General features: G+C 38.6%; 2 protein-coding genes across 3 annotated transcripts; one reads left to right on the forward strand and one right to left on the reverse strand.

The window, feature by feature from the left end:
- Positions 1-4651: 4651 nt before the first annotated feature.
- LOC107770886 (BTB/POZ domain-containing protein At1g21780-like) lies at positions 4652-9776 on the forward strand. The gene is made up of 4 exons (XM_075226590.1): positions 4652-4829; positions 4906-5057; positions 8567-8682; positions 8994-9776. The coding sequence occupies exons 1-4, from the start codon at positions 4717-4719 to the stop codon at positions 9597-9599; spliced, it is 987 nt and encodes a 328-aa protein (XP_075082691.1). The 5' UTR covers positions 4652-4716; the 3' UTR covers positions 9600-9776.
- Positions 9777-10438: 662 nt separating this feature from the next.
- On the reverse strand, positions 10439-14818 carry LOC107770885 (chlorophyllide a oxygenase, chloroplastic). Of its 2 annotated transcripts, none has more exons than XM_075226589.1 (9): positions 14661-14818; positions 13834-14278; positions 13360-13464; positions 12872-13147; positions 12515-12662; positions 12232-12416; positions 12014-12126; positions 11515-11809; positions 10439-11095 (listed from the first exon to the last, which is right to left on the reverse strand). In XM_075226589.1, exons 2-9 carry the CDS (start codon positions 14017-14019, stop codon positions 10931-10933), a joined length of 1473 nt encoding a protein of 490 aa, XP_075082690.1. In that variant the 5' UTR covers positions 14020-14278; positions 14661-14818; the 3' UTR covers positions 10439-10930. The 2 variants fall into 2 exon arrangements, with proteins under 2 accessions (XP_075082690.1, XP_016445704.2); XM_016590218.2 differs by having other exon boundaries at positions 13834-14070; positions 14661-14816.
- Between the last annotated feature and the right edge of the window lie 1339 nt (positions 14819-16157).

Consider the following 16157-nt stretch of genomic DNA (forward strand, 5'->3'; position numbering starts at 1 on the left):
CGCTTCAATCATTATCTCGGGTAACACTTGTTAGGATCGAAATAACAAGGCGTTATGAGAAAGCGAACAAAACAAACCTTGGTGATGATAAATCTGATGAGAAAGAGAATCTATACTATATTAAAAGCACGAAGGCACTTAGCGAAATATAGTTCGCCTTTTTTACCCTTTAAGAATATATTTTATATTGGACAAAGCAGTAATTTTAGTTATTTTCCTAATATGTAGGAATAGGTATTTAATTATTTTTCTAATATTTAAGGACAATCATTTAATATTCACCTAATATTTATGATTTTGATATGGAAAATTATATAATTATTTAGCTCGAGAAAACTGAGAGTCTCGTGGCCGGCCGTGGCATCGATCATACGATCGATGCTAGGCAAAGGAAAGGAATCCTTAGGGCATGCTTTGTTCAGGTCTATATAATCTATACACATTCTAAATTTATTTCCCTTCTTAGGAACTACCACCACATTTGCTAGCCATTCGAGGTATTTTACTTCTCGAATGGATCCTATTTTAAGAAGTTTGGTTACCCCGTCCTTGATGAAGGCATGTTTGACCTCGGACAGGGGCCTCCTTATTTGCTTTACCAGATGGAATTTCGGATCCAAGCTCAATCTATGAGTGGTTATTTTTGATAGGATCCCTGTCATGTCAAGATGGGACCAAGCAAAACAGTTCACGTTAGCTATAAGAAATTGAATAAGTTTTTCCCTGAGCTGGGGATCTAACCCCATGCCCAGGTATACCTTTCGCTCGGGCAGATGTTCGATTAGCGTGATTTGCTCCAGTTCTTCGACCGTCGATTGGATAGCGTCGGAATCATCAGGGACTACGAAGGATCGAGGGACCCCATAGTCATCATCCTCGTCAGTCTTCTGATTCTCTAGTTGGGTCGAGGTTGACGTTTGTGATTGCTATTTGGTATCTCGCTCCCCCTTCGAATCTGATCCTTTTGTCGATGATAGTGAAGATATCAAAATTAATTCATCGACGACAAACATTTCTTTTGCGGCCGGTTGCTCCTTGTAGACCGTTTTGATTCCCTCCGATGTAGGGAATTTCAGAACCTGGTCACGGGTCGAGGGTACTGCTCTCATGTTGTGGATCCATGGCCTCCCGAATAGGGCATTATATCTCATATCGCCCTCGATCACGTGAAACTTTATTTCTTGAATGGTCCCAGCCACGTTTACTGGCAAAATTATCTCGCCCTTAGTAGTTTCACACGCCATATTGAATCCTTTCAGTACCAAGGTAGCGGGCATGACCTGGTCCTGGATACCGAGTTGCTCTACGACCCTTGATCGAATAATGTTGGCCGAACTACCTGGATCAATTAACACATGCTTAACTTAAGTTTTATTCATAAGTACATATATTACCAGTGCGTCGTTATGGGGTTGCATGGTTCCTTCCGTGTCTTCGTCACTAAAGGACATGGTTCCTTTAGGTGTGTAATCTTGAGTCCGATCGCTTCTCACTTACAATAGACATCTTAGTGCGTTTGAGCACCGACCCCTAGGGGACATCGATCCCTCCGATGATCATATGGATGATGTGTTGTGGCTCTTCTTGTTCGTTCTGTCTATTGAAATCTCTGTTTTTGAAATGGTTTTTGGCCCGGTCACTTAAAAATTCTCGAAGGTGCCCTTCATTGAATAATCGGGATACCTCCTCTCTCAACTGCCTACAGTCTTCGGTTTTGTGGCCATGGGTGCCATGATACTTGCACATTTGATTGGGATGGATCGGACTGTAGAGGTCGAGGCCACTTAGTATCTTTGATGCGTCTGATTGCCGACACGATGGCGGATGCATCGATGTTGAAGTTATATTCTGATAACCGTGGTGCTTCCTTAGGTCCGGTATGCATGTCGAACCCATTCCTGTTCATTATCTCCCGAGACCCTTGGCCTCGATCACTTCTCCTTTCGCCTCGTACGGAGTAACGTGTAGGTTCGCTACCCCTACAATCTCCGTTATACGGCGGATATCGATCCTTGTTTGACCTTAGTTCTCGGTCGACGTCCCTTTTAATAACGGACCTAGAACCCAACTGGTCGTCTTCAACTCTGATCTTCGATTGATATCGATTGTGTACATCGGCCCAAGCAATAGCCGGTACTCGATCAAATTCTGCTTCAACTGTCGTGAAGCCATCGGGCTTCATTCGTTTAGTCCTTGAGTGAAAGATTGTACAGCCCAATCATCAGTGACCGGTGGTAGATCCATTTGTTCCTTTTGGAAATGAGATACGAACTCTCTTAGCATCTAGTTGTCTTTTTGCGTTACCTTGAAAAGATCCGACTTCCTGGTCTCGACCTTTATGGCTCCGGCGTGTGCTTTTATGAAAGAATCTGCAAGCATAGCAAAAGAATCGATAGAATTAGACGACAAATTATGATACCATATCATTACCCTCTTTGATAGGGTTTCCCCGAACTTCTTCAATAGTACTGATTCGATCTCGTCGTCTTCTAGATCGTTCCCTTTAATGGCACATGTGTAAGAGGTGACATGTTCGTTGGGGTCGGTCGTTCCATTATATTTAGGAATTTCGGGCATGCAAAACTTCTTAGGGATCGGTTTAGGAGCCACGCTCAGGGGGAAAGGATTTTGCACAAATATTTTGGAATCCAAGCCCTTCAATATCGGTGGTGTCCCCGGGATCTGATCAACCCTGGAGTTATAAGTTTCTTCTTTTCTTGTCGTTTGCTTCAATCCTCTTTTCTCCTGACTCAATTCGTTTTGTCAGTTCCTCTAACACCTTAATAATTTCGGGATTAGTCCCAGATTCTTGTTCATTCGATCTTACTACAGCTAGCCCCATTTCGTGGGTGACTTCTCGGGGTGGACCTGGTTCGGTCCTGCTCGGTGCCTGGGTTTGGCTCTGCAACTGAGCAATCACTACCTGCTGAGCATACAACATTTCGAAAATCATATGCAGGCTGATCCCGTCTTCTCCAACATTTTGGGTATTTCGAACTGCAGATCGAGTTCCACCATGAATGCTATTTTCGGGGTCGGAACGCTAGTTCGCCTCGATGGCCACATGCGAATTATCATCAATTGGATCTATGGCCCGAGCTCCAACGGGATTGACTGGTGGCCTTTCATCCCCGGTCGTCAGGTTGCTGTTCTCATCTTGAAGGTCAGCTTCATTGTCGATAGGTAGGGCCATTAATTAAGAGTTCGTCGTTTTTAACCTGTAATCAAAGATACATCCAAAAGCAAGTGTAAAATGGTGTGTTTTGTAGAGATTCGTACCAAATAACCACTGTTATCCTTAGCCCCACAGTGGGCGCCAAACTGTTTACCCGAAAAACGGATAGAGTTGAATTTATACGTAGTTCTAAGGATACGTGGTATAACTTGGTACAAATTGGAAAAATAAGTAGAAATATATCGAATATTGATTGTAAAAAAGGAATGAAATACAAACCCAAATTGAGTAGAGAATGGTCTATAAATGAACAAGATGAACCAATGTAAAAAGCCCTAAAGAAGGATAATGTTTACTATATGTATGTAAATCTCAATAATCTCTGAAATGTGAGAGTGTATTGATGTCTGAATGTTTAATGTGTGATGCCCTCTTTACAGAAATGATAGCCACTCTTAATATAGTGGAGGAATCCTACTTTGGATATTAAAAAATACATAGTGGGGATTCCATGATAGATTAGTTAAATAACTTTTCCTTAATTCCCGCCGAGATTCTCTCCCCTAGTGCGACTACAACAGCTTTTTGTCTCTTGGCTCGATCTTGGTCGGTCTTGGTATTGGTCGATCTCTGGATCTTGAGCTCGATATTGACACGAGCTCGATATTGACTCGAGCTCGATATTGACTCGAGCTCGGTATTGATCGGTCTCTGGCTGTTGAGCTCGAAAACACCACTTCACATATAGCTCGATATTTAACTCAAGCTCAATATTGCTTCGAGCTCGGTCTGGATCTCGAGCTCGATAACCCGGCTTCACATCATATCTCGATTTTATAATGACGACACTTGGTCCATTATGTTCCAAATTTGACTATTTATATAAAGGGCAAACTCGGTTTTGACCGTATACAAGGTGCATTATGAAAGTTTTCTAAAATAAAACTAGTTATACAACCAAATATGAAAACTCTATTGGTGCATTAATATCATTCTTCTAATACACCAAATCAAACCTGTCCTAGCTCGAGTGATTCACAACCTAAGGGTCTCAAATTTGATCTGTGAGGTATTAACTCTTGGAGAAGGGCTAAGAATGTTTAGCTCGAATGGCTAAAAGAAAAAAATTAGGTATGGATATTCATTCTTCTAGAGCAGCAAAGGCAGGGAGCAAGGCTTTTAACCAAATCGAGTAAGGGGACTGGATAGAGCTGTTTTTGGTGTTACAAATCATCTTGTTAAGTTCTAAATAATTTACTAATCAAAGATCTTGAAAACTGCTTGGAAATTTGTAAATATTTAAAAGCAAGAAATTTATAGAGAGTCAAGTGAAATGAGTATTATTATTAGCAAAGGAAAACAAATATTTGTGTCTTAAATTTTCAACAGTCCTTAGTCAAAACTCAAAAGCAAGACTTGTCACTTAATAAGTTTCACTCCTATAAATCAAATTAAAACGTTCCTTCGACTAGTCGTTCAAAAGAAGTCCACTAGCCCCACCCACCCACCCACCCACACACAGTAGCAGTAGTAGAAGAAGAATGACGGACACAAAGGTAGAGACGATATCAAGGTTAGCTCAATGGAGGATCGATAACTTCGGAGCATCCACTTACAAGCGATCTGACCCTTTTAAAATTGGTATTTGGAACTGGTAATTGTAAAACTTTACTCTCTATTTTTCCTCTTTCAATTTTTTTTTTCTTCTGATGTTTAAGTTGTTGATTAAGGCACTTATCAATTGAAAAGAACCGGTATTTGTATATTCGGTTGTTTCCAGAACCATCTCGGCTTTCAAAAGAGCAGCTTCCTCCTCCGTTTGCTCGGTTTATGCTCCGTGTCACCACCACCGGCACCAACCGTAGACCTCACATATCTCCTGGTACCTTTTACTTTCACGTTTTTTTTTTTCGCTCTTCTGTGTTTTGATTGTGTATTTATACATAAAGTTTAAGAAATAAAGAAAGGCTTGAAATTTACCTAACTCCGTATTTCCTTTTTTGGTCTGTTTCAAAAAGAATAATCCTTTCAAAATTTGAAAATAATTTTGCTTAAACTTACAATTCGCTTTTATAACACACAAATATTCTGGACCACTTTTTGAATTGTTTAGTATCACAAATTCTAAATTTTTTTATTTTTTTTTAAATTTCGTGCCCAGTCAAACAGGTTCACATAAATTGGAACAGAGGGACCAATTACTATAAAAATTTGTGTGGCTATAAATCAAGAAAAATGAGACATTTGAAGTTAAATTATTTTTAAATGTAGAAATGTCACATAAACTGAGACACAGGGAGTACCATTTTCCTTGATGTACTTTTGTATTTTGGTACGTCTAAAAAATATGGTCTATTTTCTGTTCTGGTAAAGTCACTGCTTTCGGAGAAACTTATATTAGTTTGAAACTTTGAATTTTTAGATGATATCTGTATACAATTTACATAAGATATGACAAGTTTAAATAAATATCCACAGGACACAAATATTATTACATATTCAACTCACCTGTGAAAATTGACGCATGTCATATAAAGTGTGGCCAAGGCGATGTTGAGTTTTACGTTGGTATCAAGAAGTCTTACAAGTAAAAATCCTTAGGATGACGTTGGTATCAAGAAGTCTTACAAGTAAAAATCCTTAGGATGAGTTCAACTCCAAAATGTTTTAGCTCATGCTACTACGCGCCTCCATCCCCCAAAAAATAAATTAAAAAATGAACCAATAAACAAACAGGAGATCCAATCCTTATTCTTGGAAGAATGGCATATATCTGGCTACCATAGTCTGATAGTCCATAGGCAGATGCAACCTATTAAATCTGGGTACAGTATTTATGCATGGAAAACACATATACTTTATGTGAAAAGGCAAGTAAAATTTCAAAAAGACTAGTATTAACTTTTGAACCCTTTTTATTACTAAATTTTGAACCCTTTGTTTCACAAGTACAGTGCCTTAGTGCTAAGAACCTAAAAAATTGAACCTCTCAGGTTTGTTTCCTGATCGATCTGCCTCTGCTGGCTACATGTCATTCACTTGTTCTGTTCGCCTACAGAAAGAGAAAAAGCAAGAAAAGAACAAGGGTTATCCTCCTAGCATCTAAACTTACATATTGGCAGATTTCGTACTAATTGAACTGATCGTGCTGCACATATTGATTTTGATGGAAACTTAGGGTCCACCAAACTGTATAGAGATCAGTTCCCACAGAACACGCACAATAAGAGATAAGTAAATGATACAATAGAGTTTTACGTGGAAAATTCCCAGCTCACGGGATTAAAAACCACGACCTACACTCGTAGAATTTCAACTTTACTAACCGAGCAACTTCAAATTACAACCTATTGTAACCTAGGAATTAAACTCTTAATCCCTCACTTACTTGTAATAACTCTATTACAAGCCTCTTTGTATTGTAATAACTCTATTACAAAGCTCACAACTCGACTAACTGTAGCCAAGACACAAACACAAGGTTTATGGTTTTACAAATGGTTTCCTACACAATACTTCTAACTAAGCTAAGTAGGAATTACAAGTAGATCACTCTAACAAAAGTACAACACAACTAAGGATATATAATAGCACAGTGCTGGAAACTGGTCCTTCGTTCTGTTATTCTTGGTTCTTGAAGCCTGGAAGTTACTTGCAAGATGGCAACACACTTGTGAGGAAACTAACTCAATTTTCAGATGTGCAAATTTGTGTTTTTCCTTTGCTTCATATTAATAGTATTCAAGTGATGTCACTTGGATGATGCAAGCAAATATCCGGTACAAGGCATTCCCCATAAAGTGACTGCTGCACTGTTGCGTGTGTGCAGAGGAACAGTCGCTGCGACTTTACAGCTGTGGGGAGTTGACTGGTACAGTCAGCAAGGGAACTGATGTCCATATATTCCCTCTGTCGTTTCTTTGACTCTAGTTGTTGTAACTTGTGCCCTACTTGAGACTTGTTGTTCTTGAGCACTTTGAGGATGTGTAACAGGTTCCCGATCTGGTTGTTATCATAAAGTTTGTTAGATCATCAAAACATAAAAAAGCACATAACTTGTCAGATTTCTTTTCTCTTTTTCACTAAAATTTTCATGTAGCAGAAAACTGGCTGAGCTAGGTCTTAATATTTTCTCTCAAAATCTTAGCTTCTTGCTCTATTCACAAAAGGTCTGGTTGCAAGTCATATATTCTCCATTTTGCCACGCAAGTGTAACTTATCTATAAATACCATGTCTATAACAGTGATCGTCAAATGACATCATGGTTATTTGCATTTACTATGGATTATTTGGTAATTGATCTGCACTCTGCTGAACGGCAAGAGACGAAGTTACTTGTATGGTGTTCAAATGTTCTCTTGGAAAGTCAACAAATGTCCATTCCTGTTCTCATGGAGGGATGGACGTGCTGACATTTTTTAGTAATACTTTATCAAGTCAGTTGCCAGCTCATATCTGAAATGGAAACGTGCAGTATACATATACCCGGCTCTGAAGCTTGTGGTTTCTTTGGAAAGCAATTATTGGACTCATCTCCTACTCATCTTATGTTTTTTTCCCCGCATTCTAGTATATTAGGCAGCCTGTATTTTGGGGGATGAGTATGTACTGTCAATTACCACGACCTGTGTAATCTTCAGAGGATGGGTGTTATATTGCACACTGCATGCATCTTGTGATGACTAATGGGGTATCTTAGGCAACTCAGACCAATGTAGATTATCCCTTAACCCTTCCTAGTTTTCAGTCAGGGAAGTCTTGTCATCAGACATTTTAACTATATACTTAGTCAACAGAAGGACTTAGCAGGAGCACAATTGGATGTTTACGGTAAACTGACACCTACAAATAGCCGAAGCACAGAGCCCAAAATACCAAGTCAAAAGGACCGAAAAGCACTGAAAAATGAGAGCAAGAACAGTTCAGTATTCTACACTTTCAGTGTCCTTAATGGTGCGGTGCACGTAAATTTTCCTTCCTTATATGGTCAAATTTTTTTGTTTTATTGTCCATAATTCATTTTAAAAAAAAGACTTCCATACATGCTACAAATCAAGTGTCTGCCTTTTCTTGTAGTATAAGAACCTATGTCTAGACTGCCTTCGGCTATTAATATGCCAATAATTGCTAGCCCAACTGTTGTGTACTATTTAGGCTTTTAGTTAAGGATTGTTATGATTTTTAGTTGCACAGTGAAGCAATATTCTTCAGCTGCACGTCCAGACACATGATATTGTATACTCTTTTGCTTCCTTGCGTTTCTCTTTGTTGTCCAGACTAAAGAGCCTGCCACTAATGTCCATCACACACGTTGAATTGCATTAACATCCTGCATTAACCATATTTGACATGTTATGTTGCATATAATTCTGTGGCGGTCCATGATGCAGTGTATGAGAGGCTGCTTCGAACAAGTGATGACTTTGTGTGGCCTATTGATTCTGCGTTACAAGGTCGATTCATCATTGATGTTGAGTTCCTTGACCTGAAGATCTACTCACCAAATGTGAGTTTCTTGACATTCTACAGTGTGTGTATGCTTAATATGTATGAGATTGCTAATTGAAATGGTTCTTTGATAAAATACCTATCCAGTTGTAACAGATAGGGCTTGTGTTTAGGTGTATATAAATTGACTTCTTTGGTTGTTCCTTTCTGCAGATTTGAACTGAAAAAAATGAAATTTTCCCAATATACCGTTTTACAGAAAATGAAAAAGAATGAAAATTTCTTCTCAGCATTTACCAGAAAACGACCTTGATATGTTTTTGAACTCATGTTCCTTCACTTAGTAACCTGTGGTAATTGAAACTTTAGGGCGGAGAAGGCAAATCTATATGGCCCAATGACATTATTTTGCAAGCTTTAGCTACCCAAAGTACTCTCCGGTGTCTCTCTCGTATGCTTGACGAGTCCATCCATGCTGATGTTACCATAAATACCGCTGATGGATCAGTGAAAGCTCACAGGGCGATACTGTCTGCTAGTTCGCCTGTGTTCCACAGCATGTTCCTCCACGATCTCAGGGAGAAAGAGTCCTCTATGATTGACATAGAAGACATGTCAACAGAATCATGCACAGCCCTTCTCAGTTACCTGTATGGGACCATAAAACAAGAGGATTTCTGGAAGCACCGGTTGGCACTGCTGGGTGCGGCAAACAAGTATGACATTGCAGATTTGAAGAATGCTTGCGAGGAAAGTCTCCTAGAAGACATCAACTCGGGAAATGTCCTCGAAAGATTGCAAGAGGCTTGGCTTTACCAGCTAAATAAATTGAAGAAAGGTTGCTTAACGTATTTGTTTGATTTTGGCAAGATTTATGATGTTAGGGATGAAATAAACAACTTCTTCAGACAAGCAGATAGAGATCTGATGCTGGAGATGTTTCAAGAAGTGCTCACAGTTTGGAAGCCCGCGTAACCTGATATGAGGTTTTTGTCCATATCTGTATATAATATAGATAACTCTAGCTATTACTAAGCTGTAGCTTTCTACGAAAGCCATGTTGTGTCTTACACTATTATAATCCGGTGTAAATTTGTGGTACTATTAAGTATGCTATCTGGTCAAAACGGAGATGATTAGTGTTCTGTGCTGGCATCTATTATGGGGGTTTTTCTTGTGATTGTTGTGTTAACACTTAAAAGATTGGTAGAAACTATCAAAGTACAAAATCCTTAGTAGAGAGTCGATCTAAAATTGTCCAAAGGAAAGAACCTCATGAAAGAGTTTATTTTGAGATATGGTCATCAACACTACAATCAGCAGCTTTCACAATGTTTTTGTATTTGGAAACTCCTGTCCAAGTATTCTAGAAGAGATTTTTTTTGGATCTTCTACTAGGGTGATTAGGAGTCGCATTGCATAACACTCAGCAGTATCTATAACTTTGAGCTCTGTATATTCTTGACAAGACTCTAAAATGACAACTGTTTCATCAAGCATTGCCAATTGTTCTATATAGGAACATCCACGTTAACTTGCTATAACTATATCTACAATTCATCTATTTGTACTTGAAGAAATTAAAACAAAGAAGTAGCCTCTTCAGAAAAGTAAGATTAAAATAGAACAGAATATCTGAAAATTAGTAACTTTGGCTCCTACAGCCATTGTTGTTGAATCTTTTATACAAAGAAAGTCCAGGTACTGCTAGATGACTTGTCTTGTTCCGTTAGTGCTTTCTGGTCATAATGTTCTTGTAATGACCATGCCATTTTCTTGATTGGAACCAGAAAAAACAACAAAAGGGGGGAATATTTTTGTTGTTTTGGGAAATTCCAACTCTTTGGAACATCACAAGAATAATATTTCAATACTGTCATACTGATACAACTTAGCTCAAACATCTAGCAGAGGTCATAAAACCTCTGATTCCATTTTGGCAAAAACAATAACTCTTAATTGAGAAAGGAGATCAGAATTTTTGCTATGACAAGGTAAAGAACCTAAGAAAATTTCTAAACCGGAGAAAGGGTCACGATAAGAATTATTGGTAGAGGGGTGTGAAAAAGGTTTCAAAACTGTACACGAACCTACAAAAATTTGTGTACAGCTATATCTCTACAAGGGGACTTTAGGCTGAAATCATCTCTTCTTAGCCATGCGGAACCAGATGCTCTGGTATCTCCTCACAAGAACAATTATGGAAGAGTTCCTCAGCAACTGAAGTTCGCCATGAACTGATGATGTAAGCTAGAGCGAAGAATCATCTTGAGAAGTAAAAACCTGTACTTGGAATAGTCCTAAATTTATTTGCTGAATGGTAGATGCTTTGCTCCACTATCTACAGCATCTCTCCATATTCTATACCTCACACCTAGCTTATCGTAAGACACTGGCAGGTTCCAAATATTGGCGCCATTGAGCATGTGATCCTGCTGGCCCAACACAAGCCGTAGGTCTTCATTTAAAACCTGTATAAAATTCCACAAAGAGATAAAGTTAGAACATATCTTTCATTTTGCTCCTCTTTAGTTCTCTTTATAAAGGAAAAGTCTTTGCAGCATTATCCTCACTACGAAGAGAATGTGAAAACATCTTTTCTGGCAAGATTCTATTTCGGAAGTTCGTGTTCACAATTTTGTGGTTCTATTTTAGGCAATTGTATTTAACTTCCAAGAATCAAAGAGTTTGCAAGTCTAAACCCTCGAGATCTTGAGCTTCTAGAGCCGTGTGATGGTAATCCTAGATATTCAAGCTTTGATTTTGTTTCATACTATCATTTTTCCACGAATAACAGAATGCAGTTTTTCATAGAACAATCAGTCACTGACTGATGACTTCCATAAGATGTTAAACAGGCATTCTGAAAGCTTTTAGGACAGAATCTAACCTGTTCAGCAAAATGTCTCCAAACATATTGCATGAAAGGGATGTGTTTCAGCAGGGGAGCAAAATCCAGTGACATCCTATATAATAACCGTGTCTTGTGTCGTGATGCAGGTAAGCAAACATGAAGTTGATGAAGGTGTGTAGAACACTGCTTGGTACTCTGCCCCTCCAATTTGCCTGGCTTTGAGATTCCAATGGTTGATAAAACCATACAAGGTGGTCTAAATTCCATATCTATTGGATAAGGATCCCAATATCCTTGCAGACCAGATGCAGGAGTCAAAAACTTCACCAAGCTGAAATAAGGTAAATCATAAGCACAGAGACCTTCATATACCACACGATGCAAAACACTCCTTATGTTTTTAAATTGATAGTAAAATCAAGTCTTCTGCATAACTATATGAAAATAAATAGAAAAACAATCTCCTGTTTTAACGGCTATTGATGTATTACTAGACTTCTAGGTAATTAGCAACATATAATATAATAACTACTACCTTGGGACACTCCATCCTTTAGCAAAGGTTGATGTATGGGTGAAAGGAGCATGTGCAAGATCCAACAGATTGTCTAATAATAGCCCATGTTCCACTGGAAGTTCCATGACTATCTGTCAATTTCAACGACAACAGCTATAAGGCAAAAGTATTCAAGAATGAGCTGTAAGATATTCTTCCTATTAACAACTGAAAATCGAATGGCAGTGATTTCAAACCTCCGCATGGATTTGAAATCCAGAAGGCGGTAGTAAAGAAGGAAGGGTAGCTGCAGGGGGGTCATTTCCTGGCCAAATCCATATCATTCCCTCTTGCTCAAAGCAGGGCAGTGCTTTGATCTTTACATTCAGTAATCGTGTTGATGGCATTTTCTCACACTTGCCATCAGTCGAATATTCCCATCCTAAATTCATGAAAAGAACAGTGTCAGCTATTTCAATGTTGTGTCCATATCCCAAATAGGAACTCTGAACTGAAAGTAAGATTCTTCTTAATTCTCACCGTGATAAGGGCACTGAATGCGTCCCTCTTTCACTGAGCCAAGATCAAGGGGGCAGGCTCTATGTGCACATGTATTCTGTACACATCCAGGTTTTCCATCATTCCCGCGAAAGATCACCCATGGTTGCTCAAAGCAATCAATCGGTAACTGAAACATAACAGTTTATGGTCATCAAATACAACAGCCAGAAGAATTAACACGAGCATAAAACCCTAAAGTCACATCCCTATCTGAATTTACAGAAGAGCATGTTAATTGGTTTTGGCATCATAATTTTGCATCTACATGATTTTGTATGTTGAATCAAATGCTGCCTCTCTTTATGCGAGTGAGATTATTTCAGATAATTGACTCACCATGGTGTCATCCTTAAGATCTGCGGAGAAAGCAACAGGGTACCAAAAGTTCTTCAAACGGGAACTGTAATCTTGGACAGGACCTGACACACTCAAGGTTCTTCGGGGTTGCTTGCTTTTAACAGTATCCAATAATGCTGTTGACGTACTGGCAGAGGAGGACGGGCAATCTGATTCTGCCGTGCTTCTCTCTTGCAGAAGCCTATCATTAACCAACTCTTCCATGTAAGCTAGCTTATCCAAAGCAGCAGAAACCCGGGCCTCAGATATATGTACCTGTTGTATTGATACGTCAGATACAGAACTTTATACTTACGAAAATAAGCAAGATTATATAACTATCCATTTATATTTAAGAGGACTTGTTTCAATAAGTTTGACATATCAAAGGCAAATAGCCCTGAATATCCACCGGTGTTGAGAACTAGAAAAAAGAAAATGCAATTTGTATCCAAATATCATTCTGATAGGATAAGAATTTTCTATACCTGGTTGTGGGCCTGAGAAAGTTCTCCTTGCAACTCTGCAAGTTCCTTTTTCATGGTTCCAATAGATTTGTATTCGCGTGCTAGAGGGTTCAACACTTCCACAACCTATTTACATAATTTCCGCTAATCAGAACAAATGGTAGAAAACCATGATAACAGTGGTGGAGCCACCTTATGCGAAGGTCACACTGTTTAGCTAGGTCAAAAGTTTATTTTTATGCATATATACTATATGTTAAATCCCCTTATTTTCTTTTTATGCTCCGCTACTGCATGACGAGCAGGAAAATTTGAAACAAGTCTACAGAGGGTACAACAGGAGGGGGTGGAAAGGACACTCTAGTTGACAAGCAAAGAAAACAAGAGATAGGAGCGCTACAAATTTGTAGATAAACTTAGAAAACACAGTGAATGTTGTATTTACCAAGTTCAATTAAAGATAGGAAATAAATGCACATTAATTCAAAGACAAACCCTTTCATGCAGCAGCATGATTGTAAGTACATCTTGCCGAGCTCGCCAATCACAGTATTGTAGATCATATCTAGCAACTTGTAAAGCTTGATTTGCATCCAAGAATCTGCCTTTAATTTGTGGAACTTTAGACCTGGGATCTTCCACATTAAAGAGTGTCAACCAGGAACTTGTCTTATCTGGCATCCCACCCTCCTCCCCATATACTGCAAAAACTCCAAAGCTCCCTTTGACATACTGAGGATGAACAAGATGCAAAACCAGTCAACAATTGTGAAAATGCAAGTGATGTATGACTCTCCACAACAACAACACCTCAGTTCCAAACAAGTTGGAGTAGGCTATATGAATCCTCACTTCATCATTTAAGCTCAACGCATATCATCATCTACCAAATAAATTAGTACTGATTACACGACGCAGAGCTTATTCTTGCATATAGTCCCTGGAAATCAAATAAATTATTTCAACTATAGTGAAGAATCACAGCCACTAGAGTGAAGTAAGCTGTATTCACTAAGCTAGCAACCTATGTAACAAATCTTACCATCCACAAGATCACTAGTCAAAATTATTCCATTTTAGGAACTAAACATATTTCAAGCTATCAACCAATCAGACTTCACCAAATAAAGATCATGATCCTATCTGTTGTGAAATCTCTATATAGATAACCAACATCAAGAAATGATTTTTGTTTTCCTTTTTCACCATAATTTAAAAGGGTCTCTAGAAACAGGCTTAATTAAGACAAAGAAGCAAACTTTTCAATGTTGTGCAAATATACCCAAATGGATGAATAAAAAGAAAAAAGAAAGCAAAGGTACCTTTCTAGTATAAGACTTAGTAGAGCGGCACAAAGAGAAAGGAAGAGAAAGAGCAGTAGTAATGGCTGTCATGGCAAAAGCTGAAATTAAAAGATTTTTGTTTTAGTTCAAGAAACAACAACAACAGTAGAAGAAGAAGAGAGAGAAAAGTTGGTGTCATTTTCTAATTTCTTAAGGTTTGTTGATAAGAGGTTGGCATTCTGCGCAATCTCCACTGACCTGCCACGGCTTGCCACGTGGAAGAAAGTGGGACCCTTCTGTTTCAAACGTGGCGCTTCGCATTTCCACATGCTTCTTACTAGTGCTGCCATTTCAAAAGAGGGATCTTTCTCTATATATCTTGCAGCTGCCAGCATGGATGCTGCGAGATATCTTCCTCTTATCTCTTCTTTGATTCTTTTTTATTTTTCCTATTTACCGAACAGTCCTACTTTATGTGGCTCAATAAATAAGACCCCTTATTTGGTTGAAATTGAAAAAAGAAAGCAACTATTCAGCCGGGGAGGCTCAACGAATTTTGTGGCCTTAAGTCAAAATATGTTTAAAGAACCTTAAATCTTTTTTGTAAAATTCATATGATAATGAGATACAAAATAAACTTTCGGGACTTTGGCCTAGTTGTAAGTGTACAATAAACCAGCTATGGAGTCTTCCTCTGGTTCTTCCCGTCTCTAGTACGGATCAAATCACAGGATCTCTGTATGTATGCGCTGAGGAGCTATATCTCCCGGACGAAAGACTTCTAAACCCTGATTTCCGAAATGACAGCAATCGACTTATTTCTGTCTTACACCTTTCTTGTAGTACTGCTCTCTTTTCAAGCGAATCTCTATTTCAACTGCATTCCCTATTGCAAAGAAATCAACCTCGGTTCTTTCTGTTGATAGGTTAGTTTGATGTAAGGTGTGAGCCTCTTCAGTTGCAATGAAAGTTCCCGACTCTCTAGTGTTATCCCCCCTTTTTCAGCCTGACATTACAAAGGTAGACTTCATCCACCGGACACCCTGACTTTCTTTTTAGTTTTCCAATCTTCTTCCTTCATTCTTGCAGATGCAAATCATAGATGACCTAATGGCATTTATGTCATACCAGAGCATTCTTCTCAAGAAAAGAAAGCGAAGAGGGTGACTGAATTTCACTCTTTATCATTCCTTACTACTCCTCAAATCCCATCAAGTGTTGTCTTATTTCCCAAGCCACTGCTCAATCCTCCTTTTCTGATTGATTGAAAGTAGCAAGAAAAGACAAGCAAAAACTTTGTTGGCTCAAGAAGCAACTGAGGAGAGAGAAAGAGTAGTAAAGGAAATACAAGTAGCAGTCTCAGGTCAAAGGAATCAAGGAAGAATTTCTTCTGATGTTGCGGTTACTCTTTCAGAATCTCATCCTGAGACCTAAGTATGTCATTCTCTTCGTCAAGAAAGATCGAGCAGCATAGAAGCCTTGACTTCAAACTTAGATTTTTTTTTAAAAAAAAAAAGGGAACTAAGGCAACTTTTA

This window comes from Nicotiana tabacum, chromosome 12 (genome assembly GCF_000715075.1).
Source record: "Nicotiana tabacum cultivar K326 chromosome 12, ASM71507v2, whole genome shotgun sequence".
NCBI lineage: Eukaryota > Viridiplantae > Streptophyta > Magnoliopsida > Solanales > Solanaceae > Nicotiana > Nicotiana tabacum.

What these genes read in the sequence shown, in the direction of transcription:
- LOC107770886 (XM_075226590.1), top strand. Translation starts at nt 4,717, where the DNA reads ATGACGGACACAAAGGTAGAGACGATATCAAGGTTAGCTCAATGGAGG. An exon ending in TAGACCTCACATATCTCCTG is followed by an intron (nt 5,058 to 8,566) that starts GTACCTTTTACT and finishes TCCATGATGCAG; the next exon opens with TGTATGAGAGGCTGCTTCGA. An exon ending in TGAAGATCTACTCACCAAAT is followed by an intron (nt 8,683 to 8,993) that starts GTGAGTTTCTTG and finishes TTGAAACTTTAG; the next exon opens with GGCGGAGAAGGCAAATCTAT.
- LOC107770885 (XM_016590218.2), bottom strand. Translation starts at nt 14,732, where the DNA reads ATGACAGCCATTACTACTGCTCTTTCTCTTCCTTTCTCTTTGTGCCGC. An exon ending in CTAAGTCTTATACTAGAAAG is followed by an intron (nt 14,071 to 14,660) that starts GTACCTTTGCTT and finishes GTTCATCCTCAG; the next exon opens with TATGTCAAAGGGAGCTTTGG. An exon ending in TCATGCTGCTGCATGAAAGG is followed by an intron (nt 13,465 to 13,833) that starts GTTTGTCTTTGA and finishes TTATGTAAATAG; the next exon opens with GTTGTGGAAGTGTTGAACCC.